General features: G+C 41.5%; 1 protein-coding gene across 3 annotated transcripts in view; it reads right to left on the bottom strand.

Annotated features, from left to right (window-relative positions):
- Window positions 1-24,490, bottom strand: part of dgkb (diacylglycerol kinase, beta) — a 127,739-nt gene that overhangs the window by 82,988 nt on the left and 20,261 nt on the right. For 2 of the 3 annotated variants that reach the window (XM_049583322.1, XM_049583321.1), the window contains 5 exons: window positions 22,171-22,310; window positions 10,776-10,852; window positions 9,455-9,475; window positions 8,656-8,803; window positions 2,374-2,511 (listed from right to left, as the gene is read on the bottom strand). In XM_049583322.1, coding sequence (XP_049439279.1) covers window positions 2,374-2,511; window positions 8,656-8,803; window positions 9,455-9,475; window positions 10,776-10,852; window positions 22,171-22,240 — 454 coding nt within the window. In that variant the 5' untranslated portion in view covers window positions 22,241-22,310. The remainder of the gene's footprint in view (window positions 1-2,373; window positions 2,512-8,655; window positions 8,804-9,454; window positions 9,476-10,775; window positions 10,853-22,170; window positions 22,311-24,490) is intronic. The other variant, XM_049583324.1, reaches the window with a different exon arrangement.

Below are 24,490 nucleotides of genomic sequence, written 5' to 3'. Positions count from 1 at the left end.
CATGACACCAACTTATTCACCTGGAGCCGGGCTTCTCTGTCGCCGGTAAGCCTATGGCTGCCGTATTTGACAAGCATACATTCCTGTCTGTGTCTGTGATCCCCGTTCAACCCACAACCGGCGGGATTCGCCTTTAGTTTCTGCTGCTGGTTGAAATCTGTACTCGCACAGCGTGCTGAATGATTTAAGCCTATTTTGCTCGAGCAAAACTATTTTTAGTGGCAAATGCAAGTGTGGTGACGGACGGAGTAAAATATCGCCACACTGCCAACATTTTAATCCGTCCGTCACCGCACGCTGTTTGATTGCGTTATCAAAACACGCCGCTATTATTCGACCTTGCTTTTCACTTATTCCACCGAATACCAAATGTGTGGGTTTTTTTGCAATATTCAGCCAAATATATTCGGTTACCGAATATTCGGTGCATCCCTATTTAAAATCCTACTGTTAACTTATAAAGCTCTTAATGGTCAAGCTCCGTCATATCTTAGAGAGCTCATAGTGCCATATTATCCCACCAGAACACTGCGCTCTGAGAACGCAGGGTTACTCGTGGTCCCTTAAGTCTCCAAAAGTAGATCAGGAGCCAGAGCCTTCAGCTATCAGGCTCCTCTCCTGTGGAATCATCTTCCTGTTTCAGTCCTTGAGGCAGACGCCGTCTCCACATTTAAGACTAGACTTAAGACTTTCCTCTTTGATAAAGCTTATAGTTAGGGCTGGCTCAGGCTTGCCTTGGACCAGCCCCTAGTTAGGCTGACTTAGGCCTAGTCTGCCTCCTGTGATACACCAAGCCCCTTCGCTCCTTAGTTTCTGAAAAGTTGGTTCTTCTTCATTTGTCTTCTTCAGCATTCATGCCCTGTTACTGCATATCGCTAAGTCACCTTTACTGTATGTCACTAACTCAGCTTCTTCTCCGGAGCGTTTGTGCTCCAATGTCTTGCAGGTTAACTCACATCGCAGCTACACCTGAATCGTGGTTGCGCTGCTGTTGTGGTCCTGCCTGATGCCTCCTACTGCTGCTGATATTATCATCATGCTTGTACTGTTAAAAGGGATCCTCCTCAGTTGCTCTTCCCGAAGTTTGTACCATTTTTTTCCCCTATTAAAGGGTTTTTGGGGGAGTTTTTCCTTATCCTCTGTGAGGGTCCAAAGGACAGAGGGATGAGGTATGCTGTAAAGCCCTCTGAGGCAAATTGTGATTTGTGACTTTACTGAATCGAAAATGAGATCAACATTTGATATTTTTTGCATAGTTTAATGCTGCAACCTTAACTGACTGCTACACATCTCTAATCAGCCCTCACCGACCTGAACCGAGCACCCTGCCCCCATCCAGGCTGTGGGTGCTGGCAGGAGCAGACACACACATTGCGAGAGCAGGCGGTAGGAGAATACACACACTGCAGTAGTGGGCGGTTATGGTCAGAAATCCAGCAGGAGCAAGACTAAGAAAGCAACCCCATGCAGGGCTCTACTCTGCAGGATAAGCCAGAAGACAATACCAGTACAAACCTATAGCTGACATCACAGCAACCATTTCATGAGCTCTTGCTTTCCTAAAGGCTTTAATCTTTACTGTTGCTGTAATGGTGTCAAAGTGTTTCTGTCAAATAAGCAAATACATTCTACAATTTCAAAAGTTAAATTTCACACTGAGCTGAAAGAAAAAGTAGAAGGAGCATCTCTCCGACAGAGATCTGGACAGTATTTAAATGCCAGCAAGTTTGCTGAAAAACACCAAGTAATAACAGCGATGATTATTACTAAGGTGGGGGCGAGTAAGTGCCCACACTGGAGCTGCGGGCACGATTAAAAACACTGACCAGCACAGGTAATGCTAAAATCACTCCACCTCCCTTACAGAAATTAATTCAGTCTGAATGGGGTTTATATCTGCATATTTTGCTTTTTCATATTACAAAAGGACGGCAAGAAGCAGCTTTTAGATAACATTAGATTTTCTCTACAACTAAAGGCTACCACAGTTATTTAAAACTTGACAGATGAGCTTCTTAGTGTGGCTTGATGCTGCATTTTTCCACAAAGCGGCAGAGCAAAGATGGTTTGTCCTCACTTAGCCTTTGTCTTTTCCACTGGGCTTCAGTCTGACCTCACTTAGCCTTGAAAACTGCTTTCCGCCCACCAAGGTTTGACTCAGCCGGTGACATTACTTCTGCCCCCTGATAGCTCAGTTGGCCGGTTGTGCATTTAATCTTTTTTTTTTTTATTAGTTCTCAATGTTTCTTGTATCTCTGCCATTCATAAACCTTGTACGAGGACTTTTCTACGTTCAGCTGATCACTGGATTTCAGATGCTTGCTGCAGATCAACAGAAAAACCAAAAGTCATGTGACATGGAGAGACACTCACACTCAAGCTTGTCCTCAGGACGCCCGCCCTCCAGCAACGAGAGGTAACACACGATGTCCTTCAGCTGCACAGTATCCAGAGGCTGTGGCAGCGCGGCCGTCTTCAGAGGGGTCGAGTTGCCTTTGATCAGCTTCAGCCCTGTGGGGAGACGGCAATGAAAGGTCAAAACATCCTCCACAAACGCCTCTAATGTTAGCCCAACAACCTGCTGGCCTGACATTAGTCATACAGTTGGATTGATCAATGGTGGGTGGTGTCCAGCTCACTAAAAGGCAAACAAACAAACTGTCCAATTTTAGCTTAACCAAAGAGTTTGTTTTCAGAGCTGTGCTACTGCCAGTGAATTAAACGATTCAACATCTATACTGTGAGACACCCTCATCACATCGTGTTCAGAGGCATTGCACAGTAAAGTCATTAACACTTTCCCCCATCCATTCCCCACTCTGATGAACTAATATAACCATCTGACATACACCAGCTACTGTCAGAAGTCAGATCAGGTTTATAGCACACTACCTCCTGTTAAATTAATGTTAAACTGCACTTTCATTTGTAAAACACAAGGTAGTACTGAAGGGCAGATGAAGGGTTATATCTTCACTGCTGGTGGGAGTGTGAGGTCACCAAACGCCTTGACAGGTGTTACATAAATAAAGTTATTATCATTACTGTGGCCACGGTTCTCTGACAAATCGGTGGATTGCCCCCTCCGGGTTGGGAGAGAGTTACTGCCTCAAGTGAGGGAGTTCAAGTATCTCAGGGTCTTGTTCATGAGTGAGGGTAGAATGGAGCGTGAGATGGATTGGCTGTTTGGTGCAGCATCTGCAGTGATGCGGGTGCTGTGCCTGACCGTCATGGTGAAGAAGGAGCTAAACCAGATGGTGAAGCTTTCGATTTACTGGTCCATCTACGTCCCAACCCTCACCTATGGTCATGAGATCTGGTTAGTGACCGAAAGAATGAGATCGCGGATACAAGCGGCAAAAATGAGTTTTCTCTGTGGGGTGTCTGGGCTCAGCCTTAGAGATAGGGTAAGGAGCTCGGACATCAGGAGGGAGCTCGGAGTAGAGCCGCTGCTCCTTCGTGTCAAAAGGGGTCAGCTGAGGTGGTTCGGACATCTGATCAGGCTCCTCCTGGGTGCCTCCCACTGGAGGTGTTCTAGGTACATCCCACTGGCAGGAGGCCCCGGGGCAGACCCAGAACACACTGGAGGGATTATATATCTCATCTGGCCTGGGAACACCTCGGGGTACCCCCAGGAGGAGCTGGAAATTGTTGCTGGGAAGAGGGATGTCTGGGGTAGATAAGCAGATGAAAATAGATGGATGGATGGATCATTATTAAAATTATTTTAATCAAGTTTGATTTATTAACACTGACATGAGTGACATGTTTCACTCAGCACTTCATCAAGCTTAAATACAGAAACAGTTGCAGGTATATCAAACCACAGGTGTGTAAAACCTGGTGGTCTTTCCTCCATTTTTATTATGTCACCAAAGGTGTGCCACAAGGTTCCGTTTTGGGACCCACTACTTTCACTATTTATGTAAATGATATGGGTCAAAATATTAATTAATCTATACATCTTTATGCTGATGATACCATTATTTATTGTCTACATTGGACACCATTCAATCACACCTGTACAGGATCTTTTTTTTTCTGGTGGAAATGGGCTTCCATGTATTTGAAAGGCTTTGTCTTTGTTAAGGTAGGTACACATCAAGATTACAGAGGACTGTTATGGTGAGGAGGGAACTGAGCCTGAAGGTGAGGCTGTCAATTTACTGGTCGATCTACTTTATAACCTTCTCTTATGGTCATGAGCTTTGGGTAATGATGACAAAAATGACATTGTAAATACAGGCAGCCAAAATGGGCTTTCTTTGCAGGACGGCTGGATTCACCCTCAAACTATGCAGTAAATTCTAATTTCTGAGACGGTAAAAGCTGGCGCACTTATGGAAACTCTTGCTGTGCACCACACACTGAAGGCACATTAATGAATCTGCTATCATTCTTCACTACAGTGCTCTCACCAGTGCTACGGTAATTTATTCATAAAGCCTGTGCGAACACACAGCTACAACAGCCATAAACTCTACTCTCAAACAAGTTATTATGCTATTTGCTTCTAAAAGTACTTGTACAGGGAAATAAACCCATTAATAATGTTACAAACAGAAGCTCCTGTGTGCAGACGGCAGCAATTTATGGTAGATGGGACTCCATAGTTCTCCTATCTGATGAGTATCTGGGGTAGTGGGAGGGCTTACAATTAACAAAGTGGATCAATGAGGCCTAAACAACAGCCTCACAAAGAGCAGGCTGCACTGATTCAGCTCCTGTCATGCTCTCTGAGGTAACTGGGGCAAACTATGTGCATTAAATATTGAATGCACACAAGTCATACTGCTACCAAAAGGACGTGTCATGTGAGGTGAAGTCCAAGACTTCACAGGTTTGAGCCTGACATTAAATGGTTTAGTCAAATTTACATTAAATGTACAGAATTTGGGTTTCTTTTTCTTTATGAGAATATGCGCATTTCTTGTAATAAATAGTTTATTTTTTCAACAAGAGGAAGATTTTAAAAAGATGGTAATGATAGTTTTTGCTTTAAAAAAAAAAAGATTTAAAAAAAATGTAGGGTGTATTTTGTGTCGATGTAATATTAAACTTACCTGCTGTGTATGTAGAACAGTGTGGTCACCAGAGGAATATGTTAACGTTGTGCATTTCTGCAAACCATGAATACGTAACATGTGCAAGTTTCATTTGTATCATACTAACATTTTTGAAGTGGCGTAGCATATGAGCTGACAGTCATCGAGAGGTGGAGGGGATGGTGGATGGCATGACGGTTGCCATGCTGCAAACTGCTGTTCCCAGACCAACAGCAAACCAAACCAGTTTGTTTTTTAGCAATTCATTGCTGCATTTCCAGCAGCTTTTCAGCCCCCAAACATGCGTGCTTTTTCAGGGACCTGCCGCTCTGGTTCTGTTGTGACTTTTTGCCCTGATATTTGGGTGTTTTTTAGGGACCTATTGCTGTTTTTTTTGGTTTGTTTTGCTGTTATTTATCCCCAAACATGAGTTTTTTTAGCAACCCGTGGCTGTTTCCAGGTGCTTTTCAGCCCCGAGACATAGGTGTTTTTTAAGGACGTGCCACTGTGTTTCCTGCAGGTTTTTAGCCACCATTGCTGCTTTTCCAGTTGGGATTGTGCCCCCTAAAATAATAATAATCCATTAATAAATGGAGTATTTGCGTTTATGATGATAAACTGATGCTAGATTATAGTTTATTCAATACATCACTACAAGTTAAGAACTGCTTTAATGAAAAGGTTAACAACTTGTTTTTGGGTTTGAAATTATGCCAGCCTGGGATTTCCCTGCTGCATTCACAGATTTACAGTTGTGCTTTAGCGACCTCACTCACTGCATATGTGCTTCAGTGCTGCTCAATCCTCAGGTGGATTTTTCTTCAATTTCCAGCCTCTGAATGCTGCCAGCAACTGGAGACCATTATTTTATTTTCTAATGCACTCTTTTGATCCTCGATGGCAGGACAATCTCTGCTGTAGTAACATGGGGCAAATGCAGGCAGGGGGGGAAAAAAAATCAAGAAAAGGCAATTTCATCATTTTAACCATTACATCTGCACCTTTTTCTGGACATCAACATCTGTATGTTTATACACCACATGTCCAGCTGTAAGCATCAAGCTCAGTTATCACCCTAATGAGTGAAAACAACACATAAGGCTTACGCTGGTGAGAAACATAGACCTTTAAATTTGTTGGTTTCCATACATCAGATCACAAAGTCTCAGTTCAACGACTCAGGTGGCTCTTACTTATTTTAACTACACAAGCATTTGGACACGCATTATCCATTTCCCTTCAGCTAAATATTAAAATTTGCTTTTGTTTACGGTATTTTAGACTGTATTTGAGGATTCTTCCTCGCCAGGATTGTTTTCCTGTGGATGTCAGATATGATAATTTTGTTTTCAGGCTTTGCTTGTGTCCTATTTCCAAAGTCATCTGCAATTCATGCAAAGATACTTTTAATATGAGCACTAATTGTGTGTACTCTCATCAGAGGCTGACATTGGACAAAGTGTTCGAAGCTGTTAGAGCCTAAAACACAAGCGTCGAAGTGCTGATATTGAAAACATTACATTCAAGGTCAAATCAGGAAAGGTTAAGACTTTATTACTACCCACTGCAGCAGTGAGGCTGGTATTGTTTTCACCTTGAGGGTTTTTGTTTCGGTGTGACGTAGCAGGGAATACCACAAAGGCAGTTCTGCCAATAACTGCATGCAATGTAAATAATCTCACTGGATGCCACTCAGCCCATCAAATTTGTGCATTCTGATAAGCATTGTGACTTGAGTGAGTGACATACACACACATGCGAGACGAGAAACAACAGTCGGATCACACGACATGTTCTAAAGAGAGAAAAGTAGATAGCAAAAACAGAGGTTTAAATCAAGAATGGACAGGGTCTTACATTTCCATTCTTCCCACAGGCAGCTCAAAACTTGGGATGCATGATACATATCGCGCTGATCAGCCAATCATGGGAAATTTATATTATTTATTATTCCTAAAATGAAACTATAGCTTATAAATTGAGCCAACAATATAAAGCCAAACTGCTTTTATTGACTTAAGTGGCGCAGCATCTACACCACTAATTAATACAGAGAAGAAGAAAAAGAGCAAGCACAGCATGCTAACTAGATAGCCAAACATGTTTTCGCCAGTATGGATGTTTTTCACAAGTTTTCGAGGAACACCATTGTGGCAGGGGTCTGATCTCTTTCTGTTGCTACGCTAACACTAGTCAGATACAGCACTGAAGGACTGTGCCGCAAGTCACTGCCCTCCCAGTGAACAGTCGTTTCAACGTCTGCCTGGTTAGCTCGAGCTAACACAGCAACAGCGGCCAACAACCAACATTAAGCTGTTAAATGATCCCAACAAACCACACCAACAGCGAAACGGGCCGACTGTGTCGCTAAGCTCATTAATGACCAGGGCCTTGAGTAGCTCACCTGAAAGAGCAAGTATCCCATGTACAAAGGCTATGTTCTTAGCACAGCAGCCATATGTTCGATTCCAACCTGTGGCCTTTTGCTGCATGTCCCCTCTCTCCCCCCTTCATGCTACCACTGCCCTATCAAATAAATGATCAAAGTCTGTAATAACCATAAAGTAATATTAGCTGTGTAATGCTAATGGTTAGCCCTGTCACTGTGTGTGCAGGTATACTGTGGGGTGCACTGCTTACTTATTTACTATATTAAATCATCCATCTTTGCTCACTACATCTTAGCCCCTCTTACCCCCAGGTGTGCAGAAAGTAAAGGTTGTTAACTTCTTTTGAAAATGCAAAAATGTGACATTATTGGTTAGTTTTTTGTTATCGGCCATGAGAAGTCGGTAATTATCAATTATCGGTATCAGCTTAAAAAAATCGCTATCATGCATCCCTATTCAAAACCACTACATGTCATTATATATCCTGAGACTGTGGTGATTATTAAAAGCTGCAATGTAAATTCCAAATGTTAAAAAATAAGTAATCATCTGTTGGTTAAGATCACAGTGAAGGCTGAGTTGGAAGATGGGTTTGGTCCAAGCAAGGATTCCAGAGGTGGGTGGATAAGAAGTAGGGAAGGGGCTTTGCCCCCCTACTTTACACCCCAGGCCCATTTTCGCTTTAAGTCGCAGATCGCTGTATCACTGCTGGAGAGATCCCATCGCAAGAGCATCTCCACTTATTGTTATTCACCTGAAATATCAGGCAGTTGATGAAGTGTGAAGCTGAGTGTCAGTGCAGAGGAATGTTGGCTTTAATATTGGTAACTCACTACTACACCAGAATGAAATTATTACAAGTGCAGTAAACAAACAAAACCATCTCCAAGACAATTGGCAGCCTCTACACTACAATTTACATTGTGTGCCACTGTGCTGAACTTGGCAGGCAATCTGTTATTACAAAAAAGAGATAAACAGAAATTGTGCAGCTTTTACACAGCAAAGAAAGTCAAGTAGCTCATCTTAAAAAATTGAAAACAACAATCCACTAAGAAAATGCCGTGAGGGCAAACGGCAAGTGACAAATTGTCTGCACTTTAGCAACAAAAGTTGCAATGATTTTTCTTTTTACACATATCAGTAACTACAAAACACCAACACACTGGGATAAACAACTCAAGGGTTTGTTATTGTTAAAACTTCCTTTCTACACTTACCAGAGACTCTGGGTTTGTCAGAGGATGAGGGACTGGGTTTTGGTCCCTTGTTGCTGAACGTCATAAATAGGTGTTGACAGAACTCCTCAGGGAGTTCGCTCTCCAGGAACGTCTGCATGAAGACCTTGAAGCCCTCAAAGTCAATCTCCTAAAACACCATAACAGGAACATAGCGTGTTATTTGTCATGTTGAGCTGCAGTCGTCGCCTTAAAGGCCTCAAGGAAACAGAGATGATTTTCAATATGAAGAGAGTATGCAGGTATGATTCACTTTGGGGGGCGGGGGTCTGTGATTGTTAGCAGAAATGTTGCAGAATTCATGTGACAGATTTCTGCACTCAGGAAAATGGCTAAAGTGTTGTTTGGGCTGTGGGCGGTGCAGATCTACTTTAGAGTGGTTTCAGTGGTTTCGCAGCTTTTATCTTTTCATTCAGTGTATGCTCTGTGGTCTTTTCTACCATCCATTAAGGCTGACAGCGTCATTCACCCCTCTGAATGTCTAATTGGCTGATTGTTTAAATCTGTGAGTCGTTAATGTTGTCTTACATTTTGCTAATAAACTGTTATTATCAGATTATCAAAAAAAAAAACAAAAAAGAAAACACATTTTAAGTGAGAAACATTTCCCTGTGAATGTTTGCATGTCCTCTAGAAATGCCTTCCGTTTTGTTTCTCACTAAGGACATTTTTTATTGCTTTACTGCTGCTTGAGAGAGTTGAATTATTCAGCGAGAAAGCTATATGCACACTCAGCAAACACACCAACAACAAATCAGAGAGAGGAAGAGATAACAGTTACCTGGCTGAGGATTTCCTGCTTCTAAACCCGCAGCATTAAAGAAAGAAAGAACATGTTCATGGACTTATTATGAAGTTATCACATTTAAAATGTGCTTAATGTCCAAATTACTGTACACCAGTGCTTGTAAAACCACAAAGATATGATGTCTGTGAATGCAGGTTTACAGTGTCTAGTTTATTTGATTCACTGCCACGACATTAAGGGTATTATAAGTGTCATGCAACAATTATTAATGCATGCATAGCTCATCATAAACAAGCTTTTTAATGATTATAACAGTGAAACAAAGGCCGACCCTGCTGTATAGGAACCAGTGAAGGGAAGCAGGCAAACTTTGCTGATATTCAACTGCATTGTGTGCAGATGGACGTTGTTTGACTTCCCTCTGATCACTGAGGTCCAGGTGCTGGCAGTTGCACAGGGGTGAAGCCAAACACCGCTCATCTGCACACACTGCGATGCCACACAGCTGGTTCAATATCAGCAAAGTTTCCCTTTATATTCATTGTCTTGTGTGGCGATCAGCAGTGATGTGGTGGTTCACTTTTACACTGTGATCTGTAGCCTATAGTTCGGCTTTAGCTTCTAACTATCTTTGTCTTTTTAACCTGTTGTTGCTGCTGAGTCAGTTTGACATCCTGGATATATCCTTCAAACACAGACTGTAGACCCCTCTGTCTGCTTCTCTCTGGAATCACTGTTTCCAAAAATATGATAATATGTCTTCAGGGAGTGCAGTTAGTTACAGTGTGGGCTCCATGCTTAGGGCATGGGGTTTAGTGAGAGGTCATTTAATGTTGGTCTTGGTTCAGTGAAAGAGAGAAACTTGGATTGGTGTATGGTTGTATTTTTCTGTTCAATAAGGAAAACAGGTGTAAAGGCCTCTACACATGATCAGCTGTAAAACTGCTTTGCGCTGGCTGTCCCATTGTTTGTCTACGGAGAGGGCGGCAACGCCTGACAAAGCGGCACCGCTACCCTTGGCGTCGCACACCGCTCGGATTTTCCGCCGAAGCGCTGCACTCAGAGTTGAAATTATTTGAACTTGGATTGAGTTTACTTCTGACCTTTGCGCCACACGTGGCAGTGAGCGAAGCGCATTGTTCTTATCATGTGAAGGCCGCTTAAGAATAGTCCAAAATGGAGTTCTCAAATTGTTACCATAACAACTGACAACAATCCCCAATTTCTTTTGTACTAGTCAAATTATTACAGCAAAAAGTTCAATGTCCCTTGTACTGATATAGGCGTGCTTAGCACAGTTGGAAACAATAGTCTATAAATATTTGCTGTTTAATAGATTACAAACTGAGCATACCTCCTCTGGATTGTATTTAGCCAACACACCATCTCCATGGAACTCCTGCAGAACATCCTTCAGCTTCTTGGTTGAGTCTGAGGGGAAAAAAATGAGGACAGGTTACTCTATTTCTGTGCTGTGATCTGTTTGTGTTTCCTCTCACACTGAGAGTATATTTCATATCAAACATTCATTTACCGTACAAGTTTGAGTTATGCTTACATCTAGCAAAGAATGGCATGTCTGGGGACTATAGAGTTCCAGCAACAAATGCATCTTGTTACCGAAAGTCATTTTCTTAGGTAATCTGAACTAAGTGGTCGCCCAGGCTGCAATCTCATTTATGGATATACATTTTCTTGACTGTGTCAGCATCTCTTGGAGCTGCAGAAGCATTCAGCACAATGCAGTGCACCCTGATTGGATTATATGTTTGTTTGGGATGCAGCATCATGATGTCTGCAGGGAGACTCACCCCCATTAGTGAGTCAGAGATGTAAAAAAGAAGCCCACACTACTGAGTACCGAGGTCGTGTCAGTGCATGAGGTGAATCTCACTTCAGACCTACTGTACTGTCCATAATCATACAGATATTAGGTTGTTTTAACTGCTTTGCAGGCTTGGAAAACAAATAATCTTAAAGTAGTTAAACCAAAGTTGATTACTCGAGTCAGACTCGAGTCAAAAAGCTGATGACTTAAGACTCGACATGACAAAATCAAAAAAGATTTGCAACTTGTCCTGGCAAGACAAATGATTCGCCACTTCTTTTTGACTTGAGCCTTTTGACTTGGGAGAAGTCAAAGAGACTTGATACCTTTCCCCAAGTCCAATTAAAAAGTATTTAAAAAGTGTGCCACAAATCATTAAATTTTCCTTTATTTCAACAATCAACTATAGTTAATGCTTTTCTCAGCAAGTCGACGTTTAATTCCCCACATGCACTTTGTGACTAATACAGGCATTCAATCAAGTTGCAAGAGAGAACCATGAAAAACAAACGTTAAGTTACGTTACTGTGCGCCAGCTGGAAAAAAATTATACAGTACCAAAGATAAGATTGTTTGCAATCAAAAACTACACAAAAGGGGTGTGCCATATCAACTACAGCTGTTAGCCACACAGGTTAGCTAACGGGCAAACACGTGTATAAAGGAAATCAAATCATAACAAAGGTTCTAAAAATGAATAAAAACAAATACATTTGTATCATAAACAGATTGAAATAGTCTGACCACACTGTCGGATGCTTTAAGAAAACAGAGGGTTGTTTTGGCACTCAGTTCTAGACAAAAATAACTTGATCAGACAGAGATTTGCTGTGATACTTGCTGCATGCTGCAGAGCGTTTATGAGCCTTACTGCTAAATCAATTTGCTGCGCCACAGAAACCAGGCTGTAAATGTTACAAAAGTTAATTAGAAGTACCATTTTCTCACATGCACTGGAGGGCCTCTCATCTCTCACAAAGACGCTTGGTGAAGTTAGTGCTTCATGTTCGCTACCTTCTCTCACCCCTTCACAGGATTCATTAGCTCAACAAAATGTGGATCTTTGGCTCCTACCGCTGATGAAATTACATCTGCTTCTTGTGCAGTTCTGCACCTGAGAAATGTTTGTGCTCCAACCTGCCGTTTTCTAAACAGAGAAGCCAGGGACCCTGAGGAAAAGTTGCTGGTGATGACACTGCACAGCATGTCACTGATTGATAATCAGCAGGTGTGTTGGTGCTTTAGCCTCACAGGGGAAACAGGAAAAGTGTAGTTACTGGATTTCTCTGTTCAAAGTCTGTTGAACTTGGTGAAACTGTATTAGAAGTTTGGAAGAAGTACTCAGATATTTTACTTAAATAAAATTAGTAATACCACAGTGTAGAAATACTCTGTTACAAGTAAAAGTCCTGCACTGAAAATCATACTTAAAGGGACATTCTGCTGATTTTTCAACCAGCTTTGTATCACCACGGGCACAAAAAGTAAAAGCGGAATGAGAGAGAGAGAGCTCTCAAATACAGACCAATCTGAGATCAAAGGGTGAAACTATGCAGTGCTGATCAAATATCAGGGTTCTTACACTTTTTCACCAATGATTTTCCATGACTTCTCCATGACTTCTCCAGAATCTTTTGGGAACTGCCCATTGGTTCGACAGCCCATTGGTTCGACCATATTAAACCCATTGTTCCGAAGCCCGTTCCGAAATCATCATGATGCCCTGTGGTTAAGGTCTGGTTAGGTTTAGGAACAAAAACCACTTGGTTAGGGTCAGGAAAAGATCATGGTGTGGGTTAAAATGAAAAAGAAAGTGACAAACACATAAGCCGTGAGCCTGCTCCGCCTCAAGCCGGTCGCGGAGCACCATACGCCCGCCGCGAGCAGTTCAGCACCACGGACAGTCGGACTAATGGGATGTCGAACCAATGACATGGACCCAATCTTTTACTGAATTTCCATGACCAAAAGAAATTGTTTTATCTCAATGGGACCACCAAAAACTAATTATTGTAATACTAAGTAAAATTAGGTTTACAACTGAAATGTATGGTGCCTCTCTAAAACAAAAAACACCAGACAGGCACACTTAGATACATTTTCTCATATTCTAATTCCAATGGTTTAATATTTTTGTCAATGTCTCAAAAGATAAAAATGCCATCACATTTTCTGTCAGAGATAAACAGAGAGAAATAGTGCAGTGGGGTAGGAATGCCAGTGCTAACTACTGATTACCCAGTAATCAGTACATGAGTTGTCAAAATAAAAAAAAAAAAGAAATAACATAAATAAAATAAATAAATAAAATGTTTGGACTGCAAATGGTGGTTTAGGCTTTTGTCAAACAGCACTACATATGCCATTTGTTGGGACACTTCTGACAGTAAGAGTCTTTTAAAGTGCGGAGCAAGTCCAAAAGTACAGACTTAAGCACTATTCGCAGAGGATTAGTATTACCTGAGGTAATTGTCCGGGACCCTTTTACAGAGGGTAAAAGTCGCGGTAATCTTTACTGACATCATGCGGTAATGATTACTGACATGGCACATTCAGACGGGACTAAAATCTCTGGTAATTATTACTTTACCCCAGCTACCTATGTAAAACTAATCCTGTCCGAATAGGTCTATAGGCACACTTGTTCTCACCACAGGTAAATTTCGCTGCAATCTGGCTGTCCAGGAACATGGCGGCGAAAAGACGGGTCGTGTCCTTGGATGACTTGAATGAGTAGTGTGAATTCATGATTTTTAGTGCCCACAGTATCTCCGCTTTGAGGCTTTTTTGCAGAAACGTCCAAAGTCGTCTGCCTTGTTGCTGTGGAAACTGTAGTAGTGTTGCTGGATGTCCTCACAGCATCAGCGTTCATTAACTCACCTATGGGTATTGCGCTACTAGCAACTGCGGCTACCGTCTCGTGCTTTTTCCCCTTCAAGTGGCTAACGAGCACTGCCCCATCCATATTCGAAATGTCAAATGTTTTACAGCACAGTTTGCATTTAGCACGTCTCGGGTCATTGTCTTTTGCCAGCCATAATTGGTATTTATCCTTAATAAGCCATGTGTTATTGAAGCTGCACTTCCCTGGCATTTTGTCGGCATCGCCCGTTTGCTAGCAGAAGCAACTCCAGGCTAGTGGGCGTGCCTGCAGTTCCTAGGTGCGTGCACGCCGCATGCCCAATATTATTTTCCATAACTTTTCCAGGGCCTGGAAATTGCATTTTAAAATTCCATGACTTTTCCAGGTTTTTCATGACCGTACGAACCCTGAAATAGAAAAAGATTCTGTTACTGTGTTGCCTTCTTCACCTCAAATGTTCTCGTACACTTATTTTTGATTATTGTTTAAGTGTTTCCACCTCAGCAGCAACAGTTACCTCAGCAGGGCGGCACAGTGGCGAAGTGGTTAGCATTGTTGCCTTACAGCAAGAGGGTTTCCTACTTCAAACCCAGGGTGGGGGGGTTCTCCCCGTGTCAGCATGGGTTTGCTCTGGCTACTCCAGCTTCCTCCCACAGTCCAAAGACATGCAGGTTAAGTGGTAACTCTAAATTGCCCGTACGTGTGAATGTGAGCACTGCACTCAGTAGAATGTAAATCGCCATTAGGTAGACCAGTGGTTCCCAACTGGTCCTGCCATTGGGTCCAGATTTCTCCATAGTCGTGAGTTCAAGGTCCACACAGTTTAATATACAGCGTCATACTTGCATTTGGCCATGTCGTCGTGCTAGTTTGCGGTCTGTGTTAAGTGGCTGTCCTTTAGTCAGCTAATTGGTCCAGTAGCTTGCAAGATTAACTGTGGACAGATGGAAACACGCACTCACATACACAAACACACACGACCAAATGCATCCTCCCCTCACAGCTTACACCTGGCAGAGATAAATATTGTGTTACTGTATTATAATTATTGATGCATTAATGCATTCATCACTTAAATATTGCAGCTGTTAAAGGTGGTGCTAATTTCAACTACTTTATAATGTGCTAGGCAGCTTAAATTATAATATATAATCATTTATTAGTTGATTTACATTTTGTATTAATAATCTAATTCTGAAAAGTATAAGCTATCAAACTAATTTAGTGAAGAAAAAAGTACAATATTTATATAGTACAACAATATGGAGGAATAGATGTATGACATAGCATCAAATTAAAATACTCAAGTACACCTAATAGAATTGCCGAATGTATCCAATATGACGTTGTTGTGATGTCGGGGTCGTCACAGCTGCTCGAGTGATCCTCAGATTCTGGGAGAGCATATGACCTCCAGATTTTGAAAAATAGAAGGAGTCTATGTTAGAAAGTGTGTCATATGAACATGTTAGCTCGGGTCAGATATGGAGTTGAAAGCTTTAAGAGGTCATGAGGTCTGTTGAACTGTAATGATGTGGTGTTCAGTGGTATCGCTGTGGTTGCTTAATTACTATTATGGGTATATGAACATGTAGATAAAAAAAATGAATTATATAAAAAAAATACTCAAGTAAAGTAAAAGTACCTCAAAATTGTACATATGTACAGTACTTGAGTATATGTACCTCGTTACTTAACCCCCACTGGTTTATGTTTTTCATCCTATTAAGGCCAAATAGCCCTAAAATATCGGTCTTTAGACTTTCCGTTGGACATAAGCTGTAACATTTTTATGATTACATACTGTAGATACTGTAGAATAAATGTCACAGAAAAGAGGACAATTATTTTAAAGTCATGGCTGCAGCCATTTAAATGTCCATTTGAGCTTCTCTTAACAGCTTTTAGTTGGTTGTTACATTTCGTTGCCTCCGCACTAATGGCTTCAGACCTTTGATTTTCTCAGGATGCTTTTTACCAACAGTGACTAGAAATAATTGCTTCACATTGGACTGAGTGTGTGTCATTATTATTGACCACGTCTGATTATGTATCCACTGATTGCCTGTCACATTCAGCAGGCGCTGCTGAAATACAATGTATTCTCTCAATCAGGTTAATGATTTAACCCTTGTGTGGCACACAGTAATAATCAGAGGACAAGACTCATTTGATGTTTTTAGGTTCATTAACACACTGAACATCTTCTTTACCTTTCAAAGTCAAAGAATTTTCCCTCTGTAAAGCAGCACTCTGCTACACTACGCACATTAGCAAATATATCACATAAAGAGAAACTCTAATTGTTGTGAGTCAGATCCGAGGTGCCTGACTCGGCACACAGCTATTAAAATGTTATGAAAGTGTGCATGGCTCTCTTTAATGAGAAGGAAGGGAGGGATACAGTAGGAGGCGAGATGAAGGGCGAGATGAGGAGGGAAGGTGAGGCAACGTGATGCCCATTGTTGCTGCTCAGAGAATGGGATATTTTATAGCATGTAGCCGCACGCCGCACAAAGAGTCGCTCGGAGCTCGTTGAAACATGATTATCCAAATCTGTCTAGCGTGCACACAAGCTTGCACGCAGCCGTGCACACACTCCTTGGTTCTCTCTTGCTGTTTTGCTTTTTGTCATTCTGCCTTTTTTTATTACCACACAGTTTTCATTTCAAGCTACATTGTTAAACCTCAGGTCTCTGAAACATGTTTTTGTGTAATTCAACAAACTCCTTAGCCACCCACAAAGCAAACATTAGGAGGAAAACACAGAGACAAAAAGCCAGAACCTGATTGGTTCAAGTGTAGCATATGCCGGAGAGAGCAGGGGAGCTCCTCGGAGTAAGGAACAATGTTGTTACCAGGCGCAGAGCAATTAAAGGAGAAATGTCATTACTAAGTGAAACACTGGAACAAGAGATCCTGGGTGAAAAGCATTAATTATTAAGATTCATACTTAGTGCAGCCGTTGAAATGCCTCAAAGATGTCGAGTTTGACACTGAAAATAGCTGTAAAATATATTCCACCACCGTGTCTACCCTGATGCAAAAAAGCACTTACGATCAAGAGAGTTGGACACCTAACGACTCTATTCCTCGTCCACAGTTAGTTCCATTGTTTTGCCTCCTACAAACGATTTACTGTGACTTGTGCTTTTAAAGTCTGTCCAAAAATATGTGTGGGTGGTGCACAACATCCCGCAGTTAGCCTGCCAGGTATCGTCATACTTTCCATCCCTGGTACCATTTCAAATGATGAAATGTGTCAACATCTTGGAGCGTAACATAAACTCCAGGCATCCAGAACACAGGCTGCTGAGCAGGGGAGCCATTTGTTGGGTCGAGAATAAATCATTCAGAGCTAAAGCGGCACCACACGAATTAGATGCTTGAGCAGCTTGAGCTTCCTACATCAGCAAGATGAACATCAAGTCTACAATTACAACGTCAAAATTTTATCATTAGAGGAAGGGATGTAGGTGATTAACCACGGTGAATTGATCCATGCTGCAGTTCACAGCAGACAAGAGGAACGCTCCTGTTATTGTTAACTCGGTGGATTGATGCTGTCAGAGAGAATTTATGTCTTCTTCTGTTATTGTCTCAACGTGAGGGGAGGGTTACTGAAGATATGGAAGCAGGAATCAGACTCACACCAACTTTCCAAAAACAATAACTGATGAAGTGAAAAGTTGCCTTGAGTCAACAATCTTTGGTGAACTGAGGAAACCCAATCACCAGAAATGGTGTTGGTATTGAACATTTCTGCAAACCATGAATATGTTACAATAATATGTAGCAGATAAAGCAGACACTGTCTCTCTCTGCTCACCTCCGGCCAGAAGGCTCATCCTGTGTAAATGGAAGGACTCTCCATCTCCAACATATGGACACTGGATCAAGGATGTTATGTATATTTATAACTGAAGAAAAAGTGTTGTTTTATCAAAGATCGACTGCACGCTTCTTTGCCACCTGGCAACCATCTTTTAACTTCTGTGGCAAATATTTCTTCCTTCTCTATTACATTTCTTTTGACTAGTCTGGCTTTCTCTGTTTGTACCTGGGTTGATGGGCGGGAGGGGTTGTCTTTTTGTCCTTAATGGTTCTGTGTTTGTTTATTAATACTCTGCTATAATAATACCTTGTTTAAAAAATAAAATGTAGCAGATATTTTAAAACTTTACATTTCAAATTTCAATTTCATGTTGTGACAACACTGTGGTTAAAGAAGTATTTCACTGTTGGAAATATGGCCTTTTTTTTTAATAAAACTAAGCTGTCTACACATCAGAACTAATTTTTGATTTGGGTGCTACATGACCAGACAAAAAAATAGAAAAAAAGTTGTGGCATTTGTCTTTGCTTGAGATACAGAAAACCTACAACTACCAAAATTCACTGCGCCACAGAGGACCAACAAACGCTGGTGGGTGATGTGATGGGAGTTGCCAGTCCGAAAACAGCATGGCAGCCAGCTGGTAACAAATAATCTGTTATTACAGTTCAACATTCATTCATTCATTTTCTGTAAATGCTTATCCTGTCGGGGGTGGCGGGGGGCTGGAGCCTATCCCAGCTGACATTGGGTGAGAAGCAGGATACACCCTGGACAGGTTGTTAGACACAGAGACAGACAGCCATTCACACTCACATTCACACCTACAGACAATTTAGAGTCACCAATTAACCTGCATGTCTTTGGACTGTGGGAGGAAGCTGGAGTACCTGGAGGAAACCCACGCTGACACGAGGAGAACATGCAGACTCTGCACTGAAGGGCCCCCCCACCTTGGGTTTGAACCAGGAGCCCTCTTGCTGCCACAATTCAACAGTAAGCTAAAATATGTTTCTGAAAACATTAGGCGAGAAACAGGCAAAGCAAAATCAACTCTGTAGTGCTGTATTTTTTTTTCCTCCAACTGTGATAAAACACCTTGGCAAATGGTACAAGGACGGCAGAACCTCACAAAGAGAATCCAGTAATATGAGCCACACGTCTAATCTTCAGTATCTCTTTTATCCTACAAAATATTTCTGCAGGTGAAACTTCTATTACATTTACCTCTTTGAATGTTTTCATCCCCTGACCCACACAGTGACTGCAACCAAAAAGGCAATGAATAGCAATGGAAACAGTAGGAAATTCTTACTTTGCTCGTACGAGTGCTCTGACTCAGATTCAATAAACTCTCTTAACTGTCATAAACTGCTCGTTTCAACTTGATGAATAACTCCAGCAGGTGCACATTGGTGAGATTTGATCAGAAGCATAATCAGCTGCCAAATTATGGCTATCTGATTCACTTCATTTGGGGGCAAGTTTCATTTACAAAATCTGTAATCCACATGTGAAATAAAGAATTTCACACTGCAGAGCCTAAATAAGAAGCTGACAACGCTGTCACATGGCAGAACTTAAGGAAAGAATGGTGTGACATGGACGCCAGAGACATATCATGTTAAAACAGAGCGGTCTGTTAGGAAAGATGGTCGCAGGGGTCATGAAGACGATTGGTAAAATATAATACAGTAGGTGGTGTTCCACTAACAGGTGTTATAATAGAGTACGCTAACCTGGAGAGCGATTTGTGTTAAATCCTGAAGTGGGTTCAAGGCAAATATAAGATGTCAAATGTACCAATAATAAGCCAGTAAATTTGAGGCAACAAGTACTCTTAAAGTTCTGGGCTTCAATAAAACCCTAAAAAGTTATTTCTGTTCATTAGAATTATTATTAGCTGAGTCTGTGAAAAAAATCCCTTAATGTTTGAAAATGGCTTAGATGTAACTCTACATCTCGCCTTATTTAGTATACCTGGATGCGTATATCATCAGTAGGTCCCTTAGGTCTTCAGAACAGGACCTACTGGCTGTCCCACTCTCCAGACTCAAAACTAAAGGTGATCGTACCTTTAAAGTCGTGGCTCCAACACAATGCGACTCTCTTCCTTTAGATTTACAATCTGCGGTCTCTTGAGAAACTTTTGAAAACAATTCCCATATCTTCAAAATGGCCTTTGTCCCACCCCAAATTGTCCAGTGCTCGTTCCCTGATATGTTTCTGTCTGGGGCCTATTTGCTCTATGTTTTACTTTCTTCTTGTTCATGTTTCATTGTTTGACTGCCTTATTGCATTTTGTGAAGCACTTCGTGAATTTCATTTCTGTGAAAGGTGCTATATCAAATACAATTTATTAATATTATTATTATTATCTATGAATGTGCAAATTGGCTCTGCCCCTCAGCTGAGTGCACCTGCTCACCTTCAAATCTGCTCATCAAACACACAAACCTCTGCTTGGAAACAGTGATAGATAATATGAGCCTTTAGCTTCATTGTGTCATCAGACTGCTTATAATGTGTTGCTAATGTCAAATAAACCTTGATCATCAGGTCTTATTCAAGTTGATGGTTCCTCAGGGAGAAATGCTCAGCTATGGCATTGAGTGCTTGTTTTGCTCATGACATTTCTTGTGGCAACTAAAAAACACCATATGGACATGTTAAACAAGGTTAAAAAATATAGTGTCACATGTGAATGTATCTGCTAAAGTCTTAATAAAGCAAAATCAGTTAAATCTCTCTAGCCACATTATACATTTTAGAGAAGACTTGCTGAAAACATGAAAAGTCTGCAAACTGTGTAGTACAGAATTGTGGATTTAGACTGTTAAACTGTTTTTCACCATTTATGTGTCCAGCATTTATATTTTTGGGTGGGCCTAAAAGCCTGCTCAATGACGTTCTGGAGCCATCCTGTAACATAACCCCTCCCCTGCTATATAAATATGTGCTTTGTGTGCTACTGGGTTAACGCCTAATGAGAGTCCCTGGCTTTGCAGCGGCATGGCAGCAGCTTGGTTTTCAGTTCAGCTCCTTCAGCAAACACCCCCCATCAAAACCTAATTTGAAACCTAATTTTACATACTTGGCGACTTTTTAAAATCATTTAAATTTGGCTCGGTGGTTAATGACACATTTTTCTGCGGTGTGACAAACCATGACATATTTATTTTTGCTTTACACGGACTATAAACACACCACTGACATACAGTATATCATCTTTTAAAATTTGCCCTGTTTTTGGTCCCAGTGGCTCCTAAGGGAAATTATCTGGCTCTTTAGCTGCTAAATGCTCCACTATGATCACCTGCCATTCACTTACTCACGCTGTTAATTGATGCTTTTTGTTAAAGACAGCTGCCTGCTGCTGCTGCTGCTGGAAACAAGGCTGATAAAAATGCACATGGGAGAAGAAGAATCCCTTCATTTTCTAAAAAGGCTTTTATTGTGAAACATTTGCAGGAACTTGTTGTGGAGGATTCAGTAACTTGCATGTTTGCGTGCGGCACTTCAAATGTAGCTCCTGACATCTGGTGGTGCTTTTTACGTTACTACAATAACATTTCGGCAGGGACATGAACAGCCACAGTGACTGAAATAATAGTAAAAAATAATAGAAATAGGACAAGAATAATACCATGACATCACAAACATTGTGAAAGAAAACCAGGAATGATTGGTCGTGGACCAACGTGTAGTGTGTCACGTCTGTCAGCCAAGCCACTGCACAATTTATTGACCCCACAATCGCCTAATCTGTCATAGTGACGGTGGGAACGAACAAAAATGTTGTGTCGTGTGAACTCAGCATGAATCCATTGTTGATATAAAAATGTTGTAGAACAGCTTTAAGAAGAATGGAGCTTTCCAGAGCAAGCAGTTAAGCTAGCAAAGATGCTATCAGTATCTTAATGCACAATCTGTCAAATTTCATCATGTGTAAATTTAAAGACCTCCCTGAAAATATCCATTTCTACTCTGTTCTGTTCGGAGGTGCACAAGCTAAAGATTATAACATTTAATCAATGTGAAACAGTGTGGGCTGCAGCTGTTGGCCCGGGGCTGAGCACCACGGCTGCCTGAAAGCGTCATGTCACCTGGAAAATTCTTAAAGAACAGGATCACACATGCGTACTGCACAGAGAAACACCTGGAAGGATACAGACTGTCCTCTACACAGTCAGACACAAACACAGAGTACCTTTCTTACTCACACTGAGTGTATTCTTGTAGCAAGGCGAATTCAGCTGGGGTCAGTGTGACCCATTTGTCCTGGCTGCTCATTGTGCTTAGACCTCGTCTGTCCGTCCACCAAGCATTCCCCGGGCAGCAACACACAGCGGGGTGTCACACGCTGCAAAACAACAGCAGACATCAGATTACCTGCCCCACTAACAGCTGCAGACATCTCTTAGTACTCAAAGGCTGTGAAAATGACAAAGCAGGTTAAATACAACAAATATGAGCAGAGTGGGGCTTGTTTGTAATTAGAGGCTGTGGGTGTTTTTGGCTTGTAAAAGGTCAGAAATACTGTAGATATATCAATACATACAGATATGTCAGATTGCCTCAGTTCCCACAACACTGATATGTCATGTTTCCCCATCTTCCTGCCTGTTTGTCTTTCTGCAGCTGTCATCTCATACCCGGCAAAATGACAGACAAAATGTCCCTTTGTCTGCCGATCGCCAAGTTGTTGCAAAGACTTGACATTTCACGCACTGACATTCATGTTTGTCAGCCAGTGTAGGATGAAGTCAGAGCACAGAATCCACTATAATTATAAAATGATTGAGACAAATGTTAACAGACAATTTAAAATCACATTACAGGACGTGCTTAGAAAAACTGAACTTGAGAAATAACAACGGAGAGTATAACCAGTATAATGTACTTATGTATCTGTTAAAGGAGCAGTGTGTAGGGTTTAGACGGATATATAGCAGAAAGGGTATATAATAATGATAACGATGTTTTCATTATGATATTATCACCTGACACAAAGAATCATTGTCTTTTCCTGTGCTGTGTTACCTTAAGCCCCGTTCCCACCAAGCAGTACGGTTCAGTACAGTTCAGTTTCGTACACATTTTTTCTGTTTCCACTGTGAAAAGTTGTGGATGGTACCAATGGAACCGTTCCGTACCGTCCCCATATTTGGTCCCCCCTCTGTTGGGGTACCTAGCACACGGATCTGGTACTAAAAGGTGGAGCTGTGAACCCTGCAGTCTGATTGGTCAGTAGAGGACGGTCACTCTGCTCAGGGCTGAGTTGTGGCTGGTTTTAAGATGGAACGTTTACTTGTAATGTTACTCAATGCATGAGTCGACGACGTGAATCCATCGGCACACCTTAAATTTCGATATGACAACTCTGACCATTACTTTTGTTGTTTTTTGTCTCTCTTGGATGACAGACACTTTTAGTAATGCGTGGATCTTCAAGGGTTTAAAAATATATATTAATTTCAACCGGACTATGTGAACTGTATACATTCTAATTCTCACTTGGAGGGAAAAAAAGCATCATATAGTGTCTTTCCTGTGGGCTTCGGCTGGCTTTGCTTGCCTAAGAAGGACTACATGCACAAACCCGCAATTTTTTAAGACTCTCACTGCAGCATGTTCTATTTTGTTCTGAAGATGTCGGCGTGCAACCACATTCTGTGGACATTAAAAGGAGGCACAGATGTTCCATCTATGAGGAAATACAGTAAGTGCTGGACAGCAACAACCCAGACCATATTTAAGGGTACTGTTTGCAATGGATATGCTAAACAGACCTAGGGTCTTGTTACCATGTCTGAAGGGATACTGTTGGTTCCAAAAGGTACAATACAGAAAGTGTTTGGTGAGAACAGGGCTTTAGAATTAGCTGTTTATATCCACATAGGACCAGGTTCTCCTCATGGATGTATACAGAGAACTGGATACAGGATCAATGGCGCCCAAAGCCAAACAAGCTCACTTTCCACGATATGAAATTCACCGGATCTTATGCAAACATATAGTGGCCGAGCAGCTAACTTCCAGTTTAGTGCTCCGCTAACGTGAGTGGGTATAAAAAAAATTTTAATCTTGGAGCTGTTCTAGACTTCCGAAATATTATTGGACGAAAAGAATGAAATCCCAGTGGTGAAATGAATCAATTCTGGGGGGGGGGGGTCAAATTGGTTTAAAAGCCCAGTGCCCTTTCTAAGGGGCTTGGGCCTCTTCCACGGCGAGCACCATATTGTTTCAGTTGAAGTCCAGAACAGACAAACCAAACACTGGCTTCAGAAAGGTCCACTTGTGTTTTCAGCCACTGTAGTTCTCCGACACACCTGGCACATGGAAAAGTTTCAGTTGGTTGCAATCTGCAACCTCACCACTAGATGACACTAAATACCACACACCTTTTATTTATGCCTGTGCAACATTTTTTATATATAATTAGATTAAAAAACATGCTTCATTTGTTTTAAAAAGTGAGAAATTAACACTCAACCCAGGACGTGCAGTATTAGTGCTATGCTGTATTAAGCAACATAATAG

This window comes from Epinephelus fuscoguttatus, linkage group LG8 (genome assembly GCF_011397635.1).
Source record: "Epinephelus fuscoguttatus linkage group LG8, E.fuscoguttatus.final_Chr_v1".
NCBI classification, from domain to species: Eukaryota; Metazoa; Chordata; class Actinopteri; order Perciformes; family Serranidae; genus Epinephelus; species Epinephelus fuscoguttatus.
This window is presented reverse-complemented; position numbering and strand designations above follow the sequence as displayed.